Source organism: Panthera pardus, unplaced genomic scaffold (assembly GCF_024362965.1).
Source record: "Panthera pardus isolate Hobbes unplaced genomic scaffold, ASM2436296v1 HiC_scaffold_6, whole genome shotgun sequence".
NCBI classification, from domain to species: domain Eukaryota; kingdom Metazoa; phylum Chordata; class Mammalia; order Carnivora; family Felidae; genus Panthera; species Panthera pardus.
The window spans coordinates 74407868-74430624 of NW_026526991.1; the positions used below are offsets into that span (position 1 = coordinate 74407868).

Below are 22757 nucleotides of genomic sequence, written 5' to 3' on the forward strand. Positions count from 1 at the left end.
TGCATTTAACTTTGTTTCAAAAACTAAACTTATGTAAATCATCCCTATTTTAATTTGAACATATGCTATCATTGGAACATAAACACACACATGGACTTCACAGCATTTGATTTTCCATTCTTGACGTCCTGTCTTCTGCTCGGGTTGTATTTCCTACAGCACACCAGGATTTTTTATTGTCTGCTGCTAGCATTTGAAAACAGTTTTTTGGGGGGGCGCCTGGGTGGCTCAGTCAGTTAAGTGCCAACTTTGGCTGAGGTCATGATCTCATGGTTGGTGAGTTTGAGCCCCGTGTTGGGCTCTGTGCTGACAGCTCAGAGCCTGGAGGCTGCTTCTGATTCTGGGTCTCCCTCTTTCTGCCCCTCCCCCGCTCGTGTTCTGTCTCTCTTTCTCAAAAATAAACATTAAAAAAACACATTTTTTTTAAATGAAAAGGGTTTTTTTCTTCATATTTGAATATACAAGTGTCTCTGAGGCCATCATTAATCTAGATGCATGTAAAATCTATGGCAGAAATATCCTCCTGTCAAGTTCTCAACTTACATTAAACTTAATAATTTGAAGAGTGGTATCTCAGAACTTCTTTTTTGTTTTCAGACCCACAGTCTTACCAATACATTTTTTCCCTCTGTCAAGCAGCACATAGAGAATTAGATAAGATATAGAAACTTATTTTTTTAAGTATTTTTTAATGTTTATTTATTTATTTTTTGAAAAGTGGTGGTGGGGAAAGAGGGAGACAGAATTCCAAGCAGGTTCCATGCTGCCAGTGCAGAGCCTGATGTGGGGCTCGAACTCATGAACTGTGAGATCATGACCTGAGCTGAAATCAAGGGATGGACATTTACCCGACTGTGCCACCCAGGTGCCCCAGGAACTTCTGTGCTGTGTGTTTTATGAACAAGGCATTTTTTTCAAATATATGAAATTGATTGTCAAATTGGTTTCCATACAACACCCAGTGCTCATCCCAAAAGATGCCCTCTTCAATGCCCATCATCTACCCTCCCCTCCCTCCCACCCCCCATCAACCCTCAGTTTGTTCTCAGTTTTTAAGAGTCTCTTATGCTTTGGCTCTCTCCCACTCTAACCTCTTTTTTTTTTTTTTCCTTCCCCTCCCCCATGGGTTTCTGTTAAGTTTCTCAGGATCCACATAAGAGTGAAAACATATGGTATCTGTCTTTCTCTGTATGGTTTATTTCACTTAGCATCACACTCTCCAATTCCATCCACATTGCTACAAAGGACCATATTTCATTCTTTCTCATTGCCACATAGTACTCCATTGTATATATAAATCACAATTTCTTTATGAATAAGGCATTTTTGAAAGAGTAGAAATAACAGTTACACATATGAGCTTTAAAAAGAATTACTTTCTAATAGTCACACTTTCAAATAACTTGTAACATAATTTGATAGCCTAGAAAAAGTAGTGAAATAACAAGCTAGAATTCTAGGTTTAATTTTGCATAGATTTTATCTTTTACTTCCTAGCCCATTTACCTATCAGAAATACAGTGATTAGGAATGTGAGCTTTGAAGTCAGAGTTCTGGACTCAAATATAATTAGCACTGTTCTGTGTCTTCAGTTCTAAAATGGGGATAAATATCTACCTATAAGGATTCTGTGAATATTAAGTAAGACTCTGCAGAGTCACCAACTATATGGTCAATTAATCTTCAACAAAGCAGGAAAGAATATCCAATAGAAAAAGGAAAGTTTCTTCAACATATGGTGTTGGGAAAACTGGACAGCAACACGAAAAAGAATAAAACTGGACCACTTTCTTACACCATACATAAAAATAAATTCAAAATAGATTAAAGACCTAAATGTGAGACCTGAAACCATAAAAATCCTAGAAGAGAACACAGGCAGTAACCTCTTTGACATGAGCCATAGCAACTTTTATCTAGATATGTCACCTGAGGCAAGGGAAACAGAAGCAGAAATAAACTATTGGGACTTATCAAAATAAAAAGCTTCTGCACAGTGAAGGAAACAATCAACAAAACTGAAAGACAACCTACCAAATGGGAGAAGATATTTGCAAATGACATATCTCAAGAAGGATTAGTATCCAAAATACAATGTTTTGGGGTATAAACAGATACCAAAAACCAAATAATCCAATTAAAAATAGGCAGAAGACATGAACAGACATTTCTCCAAAGAAGACATCCAGACGGCCAACAGACATGAAAAGGTGTTCATCATCACTTACTATCAGGGAAATGCAAATCAAAACTACAATGAGATATCTCCTTACACCTGACAGAATGGCTAAAGTCAAAAACACAAAAAACAAGTGTTGGCAAGGATGTGGATAAAAAGCAACCAAACCTCTTGTACTGCTGTTGGGGATGAAAACTGATGCAGCCACTATGGAAACAGTATGGAGGTTCCTCAAAAAGTTAAAAATAGAACTACCCTGTGATCCAGCAATGGAACTACTGGATATTTACTCAAAGAATACAAAGACACTAATTCGAAAACATAGATGCATCCCTGTTTTTATTGCAGCATTATTTACAATAGCCAAGATATGGAAGCAGCCAGAAGTGTCCACTTATTGAGGAATGGATTAAGAAGAGGTGGTATGTATGTGTGTGTGTGTGTATATATATATATATATATATGGATATAACAGAGTATTACTCAGCTATAAAAAAGAATTAAGTCTTGCCATTTGCAAAGACATGGACGGAGCTAGAGAATACTATGCTGAGCTAAATAAGTCAGAGAAAGACAAATACCATGTGATTTCACTCATATGTGGAATTTAAGAAACAAAACAAATGAGCAAAGGGGAGAAAAAAAGAGACAGAGACAAGTCAAGAAACAGACTCAACTCTAGAGAACAAACTGACGGTCACCAGAGGGGAGTGGGTGAGGAGTTGGGTGAAAGAGGTGCTGGGGATTAAGGAGTGCACTTGTAATGAGCACTGGGTAATGTATGGAATTGTTGAATCTCTATATTGTACACCTGAAACTAATACAGCACTGTATATTAACTAACTGGAATTAAAATGAAAACTTAAAGAAATGCTCTCTAAAGAGCATTTATAACAGTGGCACATAGTGAATACACAATAATTAGTAGCTAATGGTAACATTACTACTTGTAATATTGATACTATGATATTTTGTCTTTGTGTGCCAGTACTTGGTATATTACATGGCAATTTCATATACGTTGTTTCATTTGATCCCTATAATAAGCAAATGAGGCAGACAGGAGAGGTATTATTACACTTATTTTTATGGTGTTTATAATCACAATTCATAAGTACTAAAAATATGGAAAGCAGATTATCTTTTTGTTTCATATGATCATCTCCTTCACCGTTTTAAAACACCGGGGAAGCAGAATAAATGCTACATGTTAATCTTGGGTAGGTTTGAAATCCAATAATCCAAATAGAAATTTACAATAAACATGGGCTATTCTATTCTTTCAGAAGTCATTGAGAAGTTTAAGAACTGTTTTTAAGAATGTTCTTACCTTAATAATGTAACAGTAATTATGGTTTATTGAGTGCCTACTGTGCAGAATATATTAAGCAATGCACATTGTCATCTTATTTAATATTTAAAACTGTCTTATGATGGGGGTTTTACTAACCCCATTTTACAGGTGAAATTCAGAATTTTAGTAACTTCCTCAGGGGCCCACAGCAAGTGTTATGACAGGGATTCAAATAAAGATCTCACTTGAAAGTCAATGTTCTATAGTAGGCTATGCCACTGTGCTATGCAATCTACTAGCTTCTTAGACACTAATAAGAATTGTTATATCCTTACGCATAAAACAATTCCAAGGAAACCTACTCTACTTGCTTCATCCTTAAAACACGAAGCATGTTTTTAAGCCAAGCTGAAAAGCATCTAAATTTGCAAGGACGTCACTTACTTTGGAAGAAGTGTACTGAGGTTCTATTTAGACTAGCTAATACTTTGCTTAGAGAAATGCTTTGCTCTAGTAAAAGATGGAATGAAAAACTATGTTTCATTCCATGAAAAGAGATTAGAAAATAGAAAAGAGTAAAAGTGTTACCAAATGTTACCAAAAGTGTTACCAAATGTTAACATGAACTAAATTAACATGTACCTCTCAAGGAAGCAGGAAAACTGTCCTCAGCTGGCGTAGTCTCACTTACTCAGCATCAGAGATGATATTATAACTCAGAGGTTTGATTTTTATGTTCTGTGATCAAGCAGTATTGCCTATTAAAACTTCTGGGTTTAGTGGAACAGAAGACATGATTTATTTAAATATGTAAAGCTAAAGTTTCCTTTGACCCAAATACTTTTCTCTTGCCCCTTCTCAGTTGGCAGGAGCAACAAATTTTTAAGCCCCAAATATTTCTCCACTATGAAGCAATCTGAGCTTATTTTTCAAATCCTTGCTTATGTTTCATAAATGCTATAAAATTCAGTTATCGAGAAAAATTATATTTCAACAGTTTTCACTAGAAGCAAGAACTTGAAATCAGATGGCATTTGGAGATTTTTCTCTTAACATAAAATTTTAAGGCTATATTTAAAATTTTTTTTATGTTTATTCATTTTTGAAAGACAGAGAGAGACAGAGCACAAGCTGGGGTGGGGCGGAGAGAGAGGGGGACACAGAATCTGAAGCAGGCTCCGGGCTCTGAGCTGTCAGCACAGAGCCTGACGCAGGGCTCAAACTCACAAACTGCGAGATCATGACCTGAACTGAAGTTGGACGCTTAACCAACTGAGCCACCCAGGCACCCCAAGCTATATTTTTAAATGAACAGAAAATTCCTGGAAGTTTATCCAAGAAAATGAACAGTGGTTCCCTACTGGGGAGTATCATTGGGAAACAGGGAAAATCTATTCAATCCACTGCACAGAAAACAACAATGACTCTACTTCCTATTTTCTTTTCCTTTGACCCAGTTTATTTAAAGTTTAATAAAGGTGAAAATTCAGCTGATAGAGAAAGAAGAGGCCAAAGAGCCTGAATTTTTTCTACATGGGAAAATTACGCCTTGAACACTTGGGATTTGGAACTGTTGTCCTAAGTGTATGTGGCAAGTTTTGGCAGTAATTTTGCTCTTTGAAAATCAGACTTTGCCTACTCTGCTCTATTATTTTCTGACATTTCCATGAATAAATATTTGATACGGCCCTCTCTCTCTTAGGCCTCATGGTTTTGTTTTCTTTCTTTTTTCCTTTTAAATATTTATTTATTTATTTTGAGCGAGAAAGAGAGAGAGCACGCAAGTGAGGGAGGAACAGAGAGAGAGAGGGAGACACATCTGAAGAGGCTCCAGGCTCTGAGCTGTCAGCACAGAGCCTGATGTGGGGCTCAAACCCATGAACCATGAGATCATGACTTGAGCTTAAGTTGGATGTTTAACCAACTGAGCTACCCAGGAGCCCCTAGTTTTATTTTGGAGTACACTTCTTTTGTTACAAAATAAAGATAAACCATAAAAATAATAAAAATCATTATATTTCCCAATATTATAAAAATGTGTAACTTAGAAAGTAAAAGTCTCATAATTCCATTCCTGTGGGGTGTGAGCTATGTGTCTGTTTATAGAAATGCAGTCATAGTTTATATAAATGTGTATGTGTAGGGGCGCCTGGGTGGCGCAGTCGGTTAAGCGTCCGACTTTAGCCAGGTCACGATCTCACGGTCCGTGAGTTCGAGCCCCGCGTCGGGCTCTGGGCTGATGGCTCAGAGCCTGGAGCCTGTTTCCGATTCTGTGTCTCCCTCTCTCTCTGCCCCTCCCCCGTTCATGCTCTGTCTCTCTCTGTCCCAAAAATAAATAAACGTTGAAAAAAAAAAATAAATGTGTATGTGTGTGTCCATATCTATACATACACACAATTCTGCAACTTGATTTTTCATACAAAGATGTTCCAAGTACATTTCTACATCAGTATGTATAGATGTAACCAATTTTTTAATATATAGAAGCATTGCTTTTTATATAAATATCCAACAGAAAGTCAGTAGTGAAGATGTAAGAGAGCAGATCCTGGGTGGCTCAGTAAAGTGTACAACTTTTGATTTCAGCTCAGGTCATGGTCTCATGGTTCATGGGATCCAGCCCTGTGTCAGTTCTGCACTGACAGCACAGAGCCTGTTTGGAATTCTCTCTCTCCCTCCCTCTCTGCCCCTCCCCTGTTCTCTCTCCCAAAATAAATAAATAAACTTAAAAAAAAAAACAAAAAAAAACTTAAAACTAATTTTTAAATAAAACCCAGATGTTGTAAGAGATAGTGTGGATATAGACCTACATATGAATCCTAGCTCTGATCTCTAGCTGTGTAAACTTAGACATGTCAACTCCTCTATGGATTTCAGCTCACCCACTTATAAAATGCAACAATAAGATCTAACTCATAAGGTTATGGATATATAATGAGAATTATATATGGATATATAATGAGAAAACTCAGATAAAGTACCAGGCACATGGAAGCCATTTAAGTTAGTTTCTGTTTTACTCTTTGTAGATTGGGCAATAGGCCTATGCAAATTGTTGGTCTTTTCTCCTACCACCCTCCCAAATAAGTATAAGTGTATCAACTTTTTGGAGATATTCAGAAACAAACAAATTTTTTAAGTGCCAGTATTTAGAATCTTAGAAGATGTTTTGTCAGCATAAGGAATTATTACTATTAAAAAAAACATGAAATCTAAAACAAAATGTTTATACATGAGGCTCTCTAGTTTATCCAAGCATATGTTCTGTAAAATATCAGGTACTTTGGGATGCCAAGGTGGCTCAGTCAGTTAAGCATCCGACTTCAGCTCAGGTCATGATCTCATGGTTTGTGACTTCGAGCCCCACATTGGTCTCTGTGATGACAGCTCAGAGTCTAGAGCTGCTTTGGATTATGTGTCTCCCTCTCTCTCTGCTCCTACCCCTGCTTGTGCTCTGTTTCTCTCTCTGTGTCTCAAAAATAAACATTAAAAAAAATTTTTTTTAATACCAGGTACTTTGTGTTAATAACTTAAACTTGCCAGGAATCACTTGTCCGGGGTAAAAATGGTAACAAACAAATGCCTTATAAAAATATATGTTTTTATATATTTTTAAGGATGGGATGCTGTTATGGACTGGAAAGATGTTCTGTCAGGAGGAGAAAAGCAAAGAATGGGCATGGCTCGCATGTTTTATCATAGGTAAGTAGGCTATACTCAGGAAACTAGTTCATTATTGTAACTAAAAAAAAAAAAAATCTTTGAACATGATTCAATGCCCTCATCTTTAAAAATATCTTACTCCTTGGAGCTCCTGGGTGGCTCATTCAGTTAAGTGTCTGACTCTTGATTTTGGCTCAGGTCATGATTCTGCAGTTTGTGGAATCAAGCCCAATGGGCTTGGTGCTGACAGTGCAGACCCTGCTTGGGATTCTCTCTTTCCCTCTCTCTCTGCCCCTCACCCACTCATGCTCACTCTCTCTCTCTCTCTTTCTCTCTCTCAAAATAAATAAATAAACATTTGAAACATAGAAATATCTTCCTGGGGAATAGAGGGATGGGCAAAATGGGTGAAGGAGATTGGGAGATACAAGCTTCTAGTTAGGGAATGAATAACTCATAGAAATAAAAAGGCACAGTATAAGGAATACAGTCAATGATATTGTAGTAGCACTGTATAGTGACATGTTAGCTACACTTGTGGTTAACATAGCATAATATGTAAACTTGTCTAATCACTATGTTGTACACCTGAAACTAATGTCAACACGTGTGTCAACTAAAATAAAAAAGAAAGAAAAGAAAAAGAAAGAAAAACTAATCCTTAGAATATATAGGTTTTACGCTTCTTAAGTAATTTTTTTTATGTGTCAGAAGTCTGTCAGTACTTTTTTTGTATTTCTTATGTTGAGTAATGCTAGATGACAAAATTAAATTTTCATGTATAGAGATAGACAGAATATGAGCAGGGGAGGGGCAGAAAGAGAGGGAGACACAGAATCAGAAGCAGGCTCCAGGCTCTGAGCTGTCAGCACAGAGCCCGATGTGGGGCTCCAACCCACAAACCGTGAGATCATGACCTGAGCCGAAGTCAGATGCTTAACCGACTGAGCCGCACAGGTTCCCCAATAACATGGTATTTGTAATAATGTACATGGTTAGTTCAAGAATATGGCAAGCTAATTTGCAACAACATGGATGGAGCTAGAGAGGATTATGCTAAGCAAAATTAAGTCAGTCAGAGAAAGACAAATACCATATGATTTCACTCATATGTGGAATTTAAGAAACAAAATAAATGAGCAAAGGGAAAAAAAGAGAGAAAGAGAGAGAGGCAAACCAAGAAACAGACTCTTAACTATAGAGAACAAACTGATGGTTACCAGAAGGGAGGTGGGTTGGGGGTATGGGTTAAATAGGTGATGTAGATCAAGGACTGCACTTGTGATGAGCACCTGGTGATGTATAGAGGTGTTGAATCACTAATTGTACACCTGAAACAAATATTACACTGTGTGTTAACTAACAGGAATTTAAATAAAAACTTAAAAAAAAAGAATATGGTGAACTAAAAAAAATACAAACCAAAATTTGCTAACTCAGAACTTTTAGTTCAGTATTTTAAAATGTCCCTTTCTCAGATGATGTGGTGAGATTCAAGGGTAAAGTTTTCTGTTTGACATTTATGACCAGCTGTTAGCCACTATCACCCTGAATCTGTTTGAGCCTTGTCCATAAATATTCAGTAACATGATCACCAGCATAGCTGGTGAAATTTAATATGGTGGAATGTAAAATGTGACCATAAATTTCTCACTGTGTCAGTGTGTTAATAAAATAAACCCTGTAACAAAGAGCAAGAGGCATTAATCTAAACCCAAAGAGATCTGTAAACACTTGTAACTAGAAATCAATAGTTGATACTTGGTATCTAAAATATTTTGGATATAATGTGAGACTAAATAAGCTCAGGTTACAAACATCACTAGAAGGAAAATTAGTGATCTGTATAGAAAGATCAGTGAAGATGAGCAAGTTGTTGGAAAGCAGAATCTGTTGAGAAAAAACAAAATTAAATAGAAATTTCAAATCCAGTGAAGGAAAAGAATAATTATGAGAAACTGCCTTCCCTTGTTCCCAAAGGATTAATATCAATATTTGAATGCAGTATGAAAGACCTGAACTAACTAAAATGGAGAACATTGGCAGGGAGTACTAAGTATCACAGTAGTATACTCTTTTGGAGAGGATTTTAATTTTAATGTTTAAAGAATGATCCGAAGAGTTCTGTCTTAAGGGGATAGAGTAGATCCTTCACAAAGCTGCCTCCTCTGATGATACATCAAAACAAAAAGAATGGAAAATCTGAGAAACAATATTACATAATGTTTCACTTGGTTATATCAGCCCAGATTCCAGCTATTGCTTAATTTAAACACACACACACATGCACACACATACACATACACACATACCCCAGTTCTGCCAAGAAAACAAAAGTACACAGTCTATCTTACATCTGCTAGACTAAGGATTGCTATGACAACTGAATGTAAGACATATACTTTATTTCTGATTCTAAGATGGCATCTCTTCTCTGTTTAGCTCAAAAAGCGACACAGTACAATAAGTAACTAAATTACTAGAAGGAGATTCACACAGAAAAAGAAAAGTTTATCTCTCTTTTATACTTCCTTTTCTTCTTCCTCTTTTTTACTTAAAAAAAATTATCCACAAAACAGTAATCAACTCTGAGACAAAAATGTAATGCTTAATACTTAAACCGGAACAGTAACCAAAAACCACCCAGGACAACTATTTCTGCTAATGTCATGGGGAATCTCCAGTGATCCTTAAGTTCTTTGCATGGAAAGCAGTTGTTAAAGTCAAATGGGTTGTTAAAGTTAAGTTGACTCCTATATCTATTAGCCTTGTCTACCCATCCTGGAATAAATAAAAAGATCCTATTAATAAGATCATAGAAAAACAATTTAAAGTACTAAATAATTATACTGAAGAAGAAATTACTACTGGTTTCAACGTTTATCTTTTCAGTGTCATTTATTTTTAAAGATCAGAATATCTTCATGGAGGACAGTGTCCTGGAAAAATACTTAATACTGGTTTTCAGCTCTAAAATAAATAATAAATGACAGTGCATGAGTTGACCTTTGGTCCCATTGACCAAGCTAAGTCATGTTGTTGAGTACCAAATATATACCCAAAGTCCAGATGACCCTGTCTCCTTCTTGAAAGAAGACAGGGAAGGGGAAAGAAAGAAAGAAAGATAAGAGCAGGGGGTGAGATGAAAGGACGAGAATAAATAGAAGGAAATGGTATCCAATGATAGGTACCTCTGATGGTGGTAGACAGTCCTTTCCAAAGTAAAAATTGAGCTAGAAAAAGTAATTAACTGAGTGTAATGAGAAAATAGTTACTGATTTTTTTTTCCCTTAAGAATTTGCAAAGCATGGTCTCAGTATTACCAGGTTAAATGCCAGTGTAAATTTGTCCGATTAGGCATACTACTTTTGCAGAATTTAGTAGCAATGAAATTCCATTAATAGTGTTTTGGTACTGACATTGTTGATAAAGTTATCTTCTCAATAAATCTTTGCTAACAGGGCCTTGGCCTTTTTGATAATTAGCTACTGTAATGCATTTTTCATGTAATTAGTCAGAACCTGTCACCAGGAATGAACTTGCCTTCTATGGGAAAATGCACTCAGTGACCTGCCTCATCTTTCCTATGTCTCATACCCATGATTCACCCATTTGCATAACAATAAAGCTTATTGTATAGTGAGTAGGCATCAGGAAATCTATTTAAAATTTAAGAACAATATAATGTCCTAATCCAAAGAGGGAGGGTGACCCCTCTTTTACTTTATCATTTGTCACCTTTACTAATTTCGTATACTCTTTTGCTCCTTTAAAGTTAACATTGCAGGGCACCTGGCTGGCTCAGTTGGTAGATAGAGCATGCTACTCTTGATCTCAGGGTCTTGAGTTCAAGCTCCACATTGGGCATAGAGCTTAAACAATTAAAAAATAAAGTTAACGTTGCAACTCATATTGTCCATGTAAAGATATATAATTCAAATAGGAAAGCCATTAATTTATTTGTGTTAATTTTTTTTTCAAGACCAAAATATGCATTACTGGATGAATGTACCAGTGCTGTCAGCATTGATGTTGAAGGAAAGATATTTCAGGCTGCAAAAGGGGCTGGAATTTCCTTACTATCTATAACGCACAGGCCTTCTCTATGGTAAGTGTTTCCAATGCTAATTTGCAATAGATGGTTTTTCTTTATATTTCTTTCTTTTTTTTCTTTTGTTTAGGGAGAGAGAAAGAGAGAGATCATGCAAGCAGGGGAGAGGGGCAAAGGAATAGGGAGAGAGAGAGAGAGAGAGAGAGAGAGAGAGAGAGAGAGAGAGAGAATCTCAAGCAGGCTCCATAATCAGCCTGGAGCATGACCTAAGGCTGGATCTCACAACCTAGGATCATGACCTGAGCCAAAATCAAGAGTTGGATACTCAACCAACTAAGCCACTCAGGCAACCCTCTATATTTCTTAAATAGTAGCTTTGCCTAGGGGTGCCTAGGTAGCTCAGTCGATTGGCAACCAACTCTTGATTTCGGCACAGGTCATGATTTCTCAGTTCATGATATCGAGCCCCATGTCAGGCTTGGCACTGACAGTGCTGAGACTGCTTGAGATTCTTTCTCTCGCTCTCTCTCTCTGCTCCTCCCCAGTTCATGTGCATACACATGTGTGTGTATTCTCTCTCTCAAAATAAATAAATTAAAAAAAAATTTTTTTAAAGAGCAACTTTGCCTAAACTTTCACTGTAGAGCATCAGATACTTCACTTATTCTACGTATATTTCTGTTAAGTTGCACACTAGTAGTAGAGATATCCCAAACCTCACATCGTAACATATATGTGCTATTTAAAAACTATTATCACATTCCAATAATTCTGAAAAAAAGTGGAAAAATCAAGTGTGTTTAACTGAAAATATTCATAATCCATAGCGTGTACTAGGAATGAATATATTTGTGTAATTTTATATCATCTTTTTACCCCTTTTTTCAAAATCCAGGAAAAAACCTGCACAACATACTATTCCTACAGATGATTAAGTTGGAGAAAACACAAGGGGAAAAAAAGCTTTTTTTTTTTGTTTTTGTTTTTGTTTTAAGGAAAATTCAAAATATTTTCTAAATATTATCCCATTAAACCTAATGGGATTTCCCATATTTAAAGAAATGGCAACACTATTTTTACCATTCCCCTACTTTTCCCATTGATTGATAACCATAATAATAGTTGATAGTGCAGATTCAGCACCTATTCTGGTCCAGGCTCATTTTATTCAAGTCTCATAACAACCCTATAGAGAGTATAGATAGTCTAATTATTCCCATTTTATGATTAAGAAGCTGAGAACTAGAAAAATGAGAAAAGTAACTTACCATGATCACTCTATACTATAGTATGCTGCTCTAGTTAGTATAAGGAGCTCAAAATGCACCTTATATATAAGCCATAAAAACACTGTTCATTTATACTACACTCCACTACTTTGGTATTTGTTTCATCAATCAAAATCTTTTCTTTTGACATATTAGTTACTACAGTGGATTCTATATGCTTTAGCCTATTTCCCAAGGGACAGGCAGGACTTTTCCTCTCTCTCTAGCTGGAGTATTCTGTAGCAGGTGGCTAATCACATTCTGTGCCAAAGCCTCCATCACGTAGGTGACTTCAAACCTAGGCTAAGTAACCAGTTTTATTTGAGTTAATCCTAGAAGGCATTCTAGAACTTCCACTGTATAGAGAATACTTACCTTAAAATTGTGAGTAAACTGAGTATTCAGTTTAGATGAGGCTTTCATTGTTGAAAATTCTTTGATTCTGTACTTCTATTGAGAAGATACTAACCTGTTTTGTCTTCATTTAAACATTCAGATTTTTCATAATTTTCCCTGCAGAGAGTTAACCTGAAAATAGAGCATTTCATGAAATGACCCTTTCTATAGAACTTTGTGGTTTGTCTCTCTGTCATTAAGAACTAATTAGCATCTGGAGTGATAAAATCTCTCCAGAAGCAGTCTGGATCTAGTCCAGGATGAGTACATGGCAATGAATGTGATTCCTCTGACTTTTCCCTGGAGAAAACCAGCAGGAACTGGATCTCCACAACAATTATGACATTTGTCTATAAATCCCTGTATCAGCGATGGCATAGAACCACGCCAGAACTCTTGAACCCTTTCTGGTATACACTTGTCATTTCCAGACATGCTTCCTAATTGATCACATGTTAGGATAACATGGAGTTATGTCTTAGTTCTGGTAATTTTCTGACCTCTATCAATTAATTTATCACGTTATTATGTCACTCAGTTCCTTATTCGAGAAGCCTAAAAAGGCATTGGAAACATATTCACTCATTTATTTTTTTCTCAATTGAAGGAACAAATAGGTTTTGGTTGCTGTGATTTTAAATACTTTATTTAGAGTAATTTAGTATGTTACAATAAACTGACAGGAAGAGACAGAAATATCCCATATACTCTGCCCCTACATATGCATAGCTATACACAATAGAATGAAACATTTGTTATGATTAATGAACCTACACTGACACATCATTATGACCCAAAGTCCATAATTTACATTAGGGTCACTCTTGGTGATGTACAGTCTGTGGGTTGGAACAAATTTTTAGTTGCATATATCCATCATTACAGTATTGTATAGAGGATTTTAACTGCTCTAAAAATTTTCTGTGCTTTGCCTATTCATCCCTCTCTTTCCTCAAGCTCTGGAAACCACTGATCTTTAATGCCTCCATAGTTTTGCTTTTTTCAGAATGTCATATGGCTGGAATCATACAGTATGTAGCCTTTTCAGTTTGGCTTCTTTCACTTAGTAGTACTCATTGAAGTTTCCTCCATGTCTTTTTATCGCTTGAAACCTCATTTCTTTTTAGCACTAATATTCCATTGTTTGGATGTAGACAGTTTATTTATCCATTCACCTACTAAAGGACATCTTGGTTGCTTCCAGTTTGGGAAATTGTGAATAAACCTGCTGTAAACATTCATATGAGGGTTTTTAGGTGGACACAAGTTTTCTCAACTCCTTCGGGTAATATCAAGGAGTGCAATTGCTGGATCATATGATAAGAGTGTGTTTAGTTCGGTAGGAAACTGAAAAATTGTCTGCCAAAGTGGCTGTACCATTTTGCATCCCAACAAGCAATGAATGAGAGTTTCTGTTGCTCCACAGCCTTGTTGGCACTTGGTGATATCAGGGTCCTGGATTTTGGCCATTCTAATAGGTGTATAGAGGACAGATATATTTTTAAGCTAATAACAAAATCTGTAATTTTATGCCTTTTAATGAGAAAAACATGTTTTTAATTGTAGCTATTCATAGTACATTTCCCCATAAAACTAAAAATTATGTTACTTCTGCAGTATGAATTAATTTAGGCATTTTAGGTTGAAGAAATCTATCATTTCTGATTAACCTTTCTCCCTAGATGAAATTCTTATTTTCCCTGAAAAGATACCAGATGAGGGAAAACTGTATTACATTTTCCCCAAGACAGCAAAGTAGTAATTATTGATTGTAAAGATTAAAATCAATATCAGTATATAAAAAGGTCAAAAATGATAAGAGCTTATTAAATTATTTGATTCCTGGATAGAATTATAGCTTTATATCTACCACTTTCCTAAGCTTGACTCGATTTGTGCAGGAAGTCTGTAGATTATCTCTGAGTCTCAGTTAATATAGTAGTTTCCTGTAAAATCCTCTTAAGCAAACCCTGAAATACTATTTAGCCCATTATGTAGGACACACCTTTGAATCTCAGGTAATGAAACACCCATACATTTTCTTCCTCCCATGTAGAAATCAAATGATGTTGTGAGACTGGAGGGACGAGCCAAACCTTCATTATACCTTGAAGATAAAAGTTGCCCAAGATCAGAACTACTGCATCCTGAAATTGCTCCCAGCTGTACATCCAAAGTTAGGAAAAGCCCAGGAATATATATATATATATATATATATATATATATATATATATATATACACACACACAAAGATCATTAATCTCTGTCATATGTTATCAAGCATATGAACTTTCAACCTTCATCTTGAGAGTGATTTTATTCTTTTAGACACAGTTTAACCCAGGTTAATTTCCTCATCTTACAGCATGATAAAACCATCTAATCAAAATGAGATGAAACCACAGGTCCTACAATTGATGAATAGATCAACAAAATGTGCAAATCCATACAATGGAATATTATTCAGCCATAAAAATGAAGGAAGTACTAATATATGCTCCAACTTAGATGAACTTTGAAATCATTTTGAGTGAAAGAAGTCAGTCACAAAAAGCCATGTATTATATGATTGTATGTATATAAAATGTCTAGAATAGACAAATCCAGAGACACAGAAAGAAAATTGATGGTTGGGAGGGGTTGAGCAGAGCAGGGAAAAGGGAAGGACCGCTAATAGGTGTGGGGTTTCTTTTGGCGGTAAAGAAAATATTCTGGAATTGGATAGTAGTGATGGTCACATGAGCTTCTGAATAAACTAAAAATCACTGAATTTTACACTTAAAAGGATGAGTTTGTGTTATGTGTATCATATCTCAGGTTTAAAAAAGGAAGTGAATTTACTTGAAATAAGCCCACTGATTATAGTAAATAATGACAGATGAGTGCTTAAAGGGGATCAAGAAGCAACAAAAACTGGAAGGAAAAGACAGGAAAACTGAGGGACACATAGGAGTATGTGCCACGTCAGGAAAGTGACAAAATGCAGGGACACAGCAATGCAAGGCCAACTCTGCTAGCATTATTCTCTCCACACATCCCCCACAAATTCCAGAAACCAATAATCTTAGCCTCTTTTTAGGACAACATGGATTATCTCCTGTGTCATCAATAAAATAATCTCTATACTTGTCTGAAGTTTCTAATTATGAACCAGAGCCATGAGAAAGGATATTAAACTGTATGAAGGCATGGAAGTATCTTTCAAAGATTTCTATCAAAGAGTTCATTTTTTTTAATGTTTTAAAACTGGGGCGCTTGGGGGGGCCCAGGAGGGTAAGTGTCTGACTCTTGATTTTGGCTCAGGTCACGATCTCATGGTTGTGAGATGGAGTCCCGCATTGGGCTCCCGGCTAGATGTGCACCCTGCTTAAGATTTTCTCTCTCTCCCTCTCCCTCTGCCCCTCCCCAGCTTGCACACATGCACGCTCTCTCTCTTTCTCTTAAAAAAATGTTTTAAAACTTTATTAGTGAGGACTTTTTACTTATGTAGAATAATTCATTCTGAAAAGGTAGTATATTAATGAATTGATATTGTATTTCCCTTATTTTTCTTAGTTTTTTTCCCCTGTATAACTTTAAAAGTTTACTTTCTTCTCTCAGCTTGCTTTCCTTATTCCCATTCTAACTAAGCTTTGATATTTATTTAGGGGCCATACTGGGTTCTGAAGATAAATAGATACAAACAGCATATCTTCCTTTGAAGTTCGTATATATTCAGAATATAAAATAAATATAAGCAATGGAATTCCTAAGAGATTAATGACTTTTGAAATTAAAAAGATTATAATATTTAACCTCATGAGGGATTCTTGAAAATCAAATGTATAACAGTCACCTTATTTAAAATTTGCCTTTGGATACCAACTGGAATGATAAACCTAAAATGGCTTTTCACAATTATTGCTAATAATATTATTTCATTTTGATCATGCAGGAAATACCACACTCATTTATTACAGTTTGATGGTGAAGGAGGCTGGCGCTTTGAACAATTGGATACCGCTATCCGTTTAACACTCAGTGAAGAAAAACAAAAGCTAGAATCTCAGCTAGCTGGAATTCCCAAAATGCAGCAGAGACTCAATGAACTATGTAAAATTTTGGGAGAAGACTCAGTGCTGAAAACAATCAAAACCGAAGATGAGACATCCTAATTTGTTTTGACGTGTTTTAAAAGTTAATTTTTAGGTAAAGGCTCAGAGACACTCTGTTATGTTGCATGCATTGTGTTTAAGCACAGAGAAAAAGGAAGGAATGTTTTATAAGACTTTAGCATCAAGGAAATATATGATCTGACTTTTCAGAGGAAAATAAACAAATGCATTATGTGAGATTAGTCATTCTCGCTTATACTAATTCCTAGTGATGGCCTAGTTCACCTGTAAAACAAGATTTTCTAGGTGAATTTATGATGAATACCAGATTTGCTATGTGTATGTGATGCATCTGAAGTTCTTAACAAACATGGGAGATATCTTGAGAATGGAACAACTTAACATTATTTGGTTTGAAAACAGGTGCATAAAATTAGAAGTTTGAGTAATGTCTCAGTCCATTTATGGTTATTAGGTTTAATAGCTAGAATTCATGTTCATCATTGCTAGTGGTCAACTAAACCTGCATACAAAATAGCTGACAGTTTGATAAATAATGTCAATATGAAAAAAAAATATTTTAATGGCAGTGGTTGAAAGAAAGAAGCATGGCTGTACGTGTGTAAAGTGCCATATCTTTAAATTTTAGATTTTCAGCATCTTAATGTGGACACATAACAAATTAGTCTTAATGAGAATCTTACATATTTGTTAATAAACCCTTTCGTTTTAAAAAGAGAATGGCCAATACAGAAAAGGAGTATCCAAACAACGTATGTCTCAGCCTGTTACTTTGCTTGGCAGTATTTTCTACTGCAACTTCTGTCTAAAAATACTCAGCTTGTTTTTGGGCTCAGAGGAGGAGTCCACCACATTTTTAAGTAATAGCGCTATCATGGAATATAGGGGTTCTCAAAATCACAGTAGTAATAGCACACTTGAAATAGCACTTTAGAATTTACAATCCTCGTTTATATCATTTCACTTTAATTCTTATGGCAATCTATTGAGGCAAATATTCTTTGCCTACTTCGCGTTTGCGGAAATTGACACTCAGACTTGCCTTAATTATGCAATTTATTTAGGGACAGATCCAAGGATCAAATAAAGTTCTCCTGATTCCTTGATCATTGCTATTTCCACTTTCTACTATTATCCTTGAAATGTAACTGGACTATAATATCAATAAAAGTTAGATGAGATGTTGAAAAGAAAATAAATTTGGTAATGGTAGGGCTGTTACTATGTGGTTATTGTTTACAAGACATGGAAATTAAATACAAAGTGGAAAGGTCATTGGTCTGTGGTTTAAAATGAACCAAGAAAGTTAGCAAATTTTTCAGCAACTATACACTCATACTCAATATCGATGTACCTCTATAGCCAACAATCAGAAGGGAAATTAGTTGTGTTATAAATTTTAATATTTATTGAATGTAATGAGAAAGAATCTGCATGGAATAGTCCATGTGAAATAAAGCTTATCTATTCATGTGCCCTGAAGTTGGAAATACAAAATCCAGAACTGGCATTTTAATCTCGTACTGCCTATGCCACCACATTGACAGGCCAGGAAAAATGAGAGTGATCAGTTGTTAGAGGTTTTGGATTTTATTTACATATTTAGACACAATCATAAGAGATGCTAAGTCAGTGATTCTCAGACTTTATCAGGCGGTAGAGTACCCAGAAGTCATCCATGATCACTGTAGTAGAACATCATGACGTGTTCACATTTGCAATTCTTCCATGCTAATCAAGACATTTTTAGTTATCAACAAATGTAACCATCTTGTATGAAGGAAGTCAGTAGAAAATCATAATCAGTACATCTGTCTAGGTTTTTCTCTTAGTATCTTCAGGTACTCAGTGAGGCAAGTGTCAAAGTTTCAAAAAAATGCATGGACCCAAAATTTAAACTTGATAAAAATCATCCATTAATCTTAACTTCTGTTTAGTGGTTATTCAGTTTATCCTGCTGTAGGAAACAGTCGGAGGCAAGTGTCTTGTTAACTCTTAAAGGTACAGGAAGAAAATGAAAAGTCACATTTGAAATATGTGCGTAATTTCCATGCCTTAATTTTCACAATTTGAAATATAAAGCATTTAGGACCTGATATATTGTTTTGAAACCTAGAAATGAATGCCAAAACAAATATTAGATTTGTAATTAGCCCTTATTTGATACATCCTATCAATGAGCTGAAGTAAGTAAGATTCATTATTTATAATGTACAGGATTCAAGGATGTTTAAAATTCTGTACTAACAACTGTACACACTGTAATTTAAATGTTAAAATTCTAAGAGAAACATGGTTTACATGAGCTTTTTGTGCCTATTTATTTTCTGAATTTTCATCAAGGACCAATATCCTCCAACTTGGAGGGGAAAAAATCTGTGATTTCAATTTGTGTTGATGTACCATCTAACTGTTTCCAAAATGGTCCAATGGGTATACCATATTTTGCTATTCTTATAGTTACATTTTACAAAAAAACATGAACAAGATTAAGATATCAAATAGCCATCTTTGAATACAGCAAAGGGTAGATGAAAAGAAAAAGAAAGGATATTTCAATTTTCAAACTACTTTACTACTTTTACTTTTACTACTTTTACCAGGTTATCTATTTACCCAAACTTTTGACTTCTGGGTTTTTTGGGTTTTTTGTCAAAGAAAGCTGTAAGTTTATGGAGATTGATTTTTAAACGTGCAATTTTTGGCTAACTTCCAACTTGGAAAATAAGTTGCATTCTATAAAAATGTTGCATTTTATTTCTCCAGCATGTAGTGTTAGGCCAAGCATGAATCTAAAATTGTGTGCGTTCTTGTAAACAAGATAATGTTTAAAAATCCCTCTCCGGTAATCTCAAGGACGATGATATACCGATATTCAGCCCAAGTTTACATTTGTTTACAATGGGAAGTTTTTCCTCGACAGTAATTTGGGTTTTGTTTCAAATTATGCTTTTCCAGTAAATGTATAAATGAACATGTTAGTTTTTTATTTGAGACTTTGGTTCCAAGTATAATTTCATATTTGGCGATAGGTGTCGCCTATTAAAATCTTCCTGGAATAGTTTTTGATTCCATAAGCCTAGAAAAATTTGTGACACATTGGAACCCAAAATCCAGAGAATGTTACACACTTCTGAGGTGTGCAGAATATGGTAATGATGATCAAACCATTGATTAAAAGAGATACCTTTGAAAGAATTACGTTATGGGCAAATAGGGGTCTCATTTAGAAATGTGAAGTACTTCCATAGACCCCAGGGTATTTACATTTCTGCTGATATACCCTTAGGTATGTCGAATATGTTTTAGAGCTGTACTTGTCATGTTTGCCACATGAGAACTTTCAGATGGATGCAAAAAATATTTTTATTAAAAGCAAATTCCTTCTTCATTGTTGGTGCCTTTCTTGATTACCAAATACAAAACTGCTTTACAGTTTTTATTGTGAAATGTTCAAAACCAGTTGCCTATACTTATACACAGGGCTTGTGTTAATGAAAGCAAGTGAGAAAAATGTCCTTAATGGTAAAAATAACTATGTAGCTAATCTAGAATGTGGCTATTTGTGAATGCTCTATGATATAGTCTCCAATGTGCAGTTGCTTGAGCTCAACATTTCTTGTGAATTCCTTAATAATCATTAAAAAACGTTTGATTAATCAAAGGAATTACAAATTATTCCAGTGGTAGAAAACACCTTATTTCTATATTTTAAATGACTTTGCTGAGCGTGTCTATATACACCTCATTTACAAGTTGTGTGGTGTACAACTGTATGGAGTGCTATGAACAATAGTCCCCAAATAGTTGCTTAGATATTTATTTTCTTTATTAATTCAACACATACTTACTTATTAAGTACCAGCCTATGCCAGGCACTGTGCTAGGTTCTAGGAATAAATAAAATATGGTCCCTGTACAAAGAAGCTTACCGTTCATTGAAAATTAGGAAAATGAGTACCCTGAGAGAAAAACTCAATAGCTACTATTTATTATTTACCAAGAAGGCACAAAGCATTGATACATATTGACTTATTACATCTTCACAAAACTAATTCAATAAAAGTAGAAAGTGAGGACAGGTTAAGTAATTCATCCAACCTCATACAGCTACAGCTATAGAGCTGAAATTTGAACCTAGCAATATTGGATTACAAAGCCATGTAACTCCCATCACCTCCTTTTTAGTTTAGGTCAATTTGTCATTATCATTGTTTTAAACTCTAAACTTTTAAACTCTTAAGTTATAAGTATATTTTTAACTGGCTCAAGGTTTCTGGTTAATCAAACATGCATTTTTTTTTTCATCTAAAACAGAAATTTGTCACTTAAATTGTATTTTCACTGTTTTTATTATAAATGTTGGATGCAGTCCTATGGGAGAAAGAGAACAAAAGGCAAATTTTCAAATGTTTTGAAGAAGAAATGTCCAAACCGGTTAACATTCATTCATTCATTCATTCAGTAAATATTTATTGACACATTCAAGGTACCATTTATTGTGCTAGCAATTTTAAGTGAACAACACAGACCTGGTCTCAGTCCTTATGAAACATTTTAGTACATCAATAGTAAACAATTGTATGCCTGTTAGATGTTATGTTCCCATCTAAATGGCATATTTGTTTTGTAGTATCTTCTGAATTCTTGTATTTCCAGCCTAGGACAGCTCTGTTGCAACATTTAAGCAATAAGCATTTTCTGGGAGCAACATTCCCTTGATTACACATTTAAAGGCTTCATAATCCTCATGCCCTCTAACTTGGTCTAAATGACAAGGTCCAATAAAACCAGTCTGCCTGCAGGACTATATCATCCTTCACCAGTAGGTGCTCCCATGCATTTAGCATGTTTTCTTGAAACCTGAGAAACAGCTTCTCAAGTTCAGGTCATGTAAAGTGAACCAGTTGGGTACAATGAAAAGTACTGCTCTTGTGTTAACACAAAATACAGATAACTGTAGCAGGATAATTCTAAAGAGCAAAAATTAAATTTAAAATAAATAATAATTGTAAAAGTGAATACACAAGTCTTCTAAAATGAAGTACAATTAAAATTATATGTTCTATCTCAGTACTTGTTACCCAATGTAGAAGATAAAGTGATTAAATATTTACCTTACGTGTTCTTATGTGATTTAATACCTATAATATAGATAATGCAACTATGAAACAATGAAATATTAAACACTAAATATTCACTTGCCAAATCATCTAATTATAGTGAGTTAATCCATACAAAATAGGAGGCAACCTTATATACCAAATATATTATTCAACTTTTACCTATTGAATGTATTAAACTTAATTAAAATTTATTGGGCCTATAAATCCTTTACTAATTAAAAAATAGAAAAGTTTATTCTAATGAATATATATAAAATGAATGTAAATATATATGTACATATGAAGTTGTGCACACACAAAAATAGAATGCACATGTTTTAAATCCCAAATGGAACATTTGCAAATTTGATCACATATCAGGCCACATAACAAGTCTCAATAAAGTTCAATCAATTTCTATATGAAAAAAAATGAATTGGGCCTAAAAATCATGTAAATGTATAAAACAACAGAAGTTTGTAGTGCCTAGGGACTCACATAAGGATGAGGTAAAAGAGGTCCTAGATAAGATGCCATCTTTTCGGAAAGCTAATAGAAAGTGGCCTTTTGCAACATGCAGATATTGATAACTCAAGAGTGATAAAGACTGAGGGAGTAAATGTCAAAGTCCCCTTGTTCGGGCTAACTTGTGGCTCCATGCAACAGTTTTCCAAGATCCACAAACA

The 22757-nt window shown here is 35.1% G+C and overlaps 2 protein-coding genes across 5 annotated transcripts in view; one reads left to right on the forward strand and one right to left on the reverse strand.

Annotated features, from left to right (window-relative positions):
• The window catches only part of ABCD2 (ATP binding cassette subfamily D member 2), a 66413-nt gene extending 46056 nt beyond the window's left edge, over positions 1-20357 (forward strand). Inside the window, exons 8-10 of the mRNA XM_019452454.2 lie at positions 7091-7175; positions 11119-11244; positions 16786-20357. Coding sequence (XP_019307999.1) covers positions 7091-7175; positions 11119-11244; positions 16786-17005 — 431 coding nt within the window. The 3' untranslated portion in view covers positions 17006-20357. The remainder of the gene's footprint in view (positions 1-7090; positions 7176-11118; positions 11245-16785) is intronic.
• Positions 1-22757, reverse strand: part of CUNH12orf40 (chromosome unknown C12orf40 homolog) — a 263127-nt gene that overhangs the window by 151507 nt on the left and 88863 nt on the right. For 2 of the 4 annotated variants that reach the window (XM_053895206.1, XM_053895209.1), the window contains one exon: positions 12831-12983. The exons of the other annotated variants lie outside the window; for them this stretch is intronic. The gene's annotated coding sequence lies outside the window, so the exon portion shown is untranslated. The remainder of the gene's footprint in view (positions 1-12830; positions 12984-22757) is intronic. 4 annotated transcript variants of the gene reach the window in all.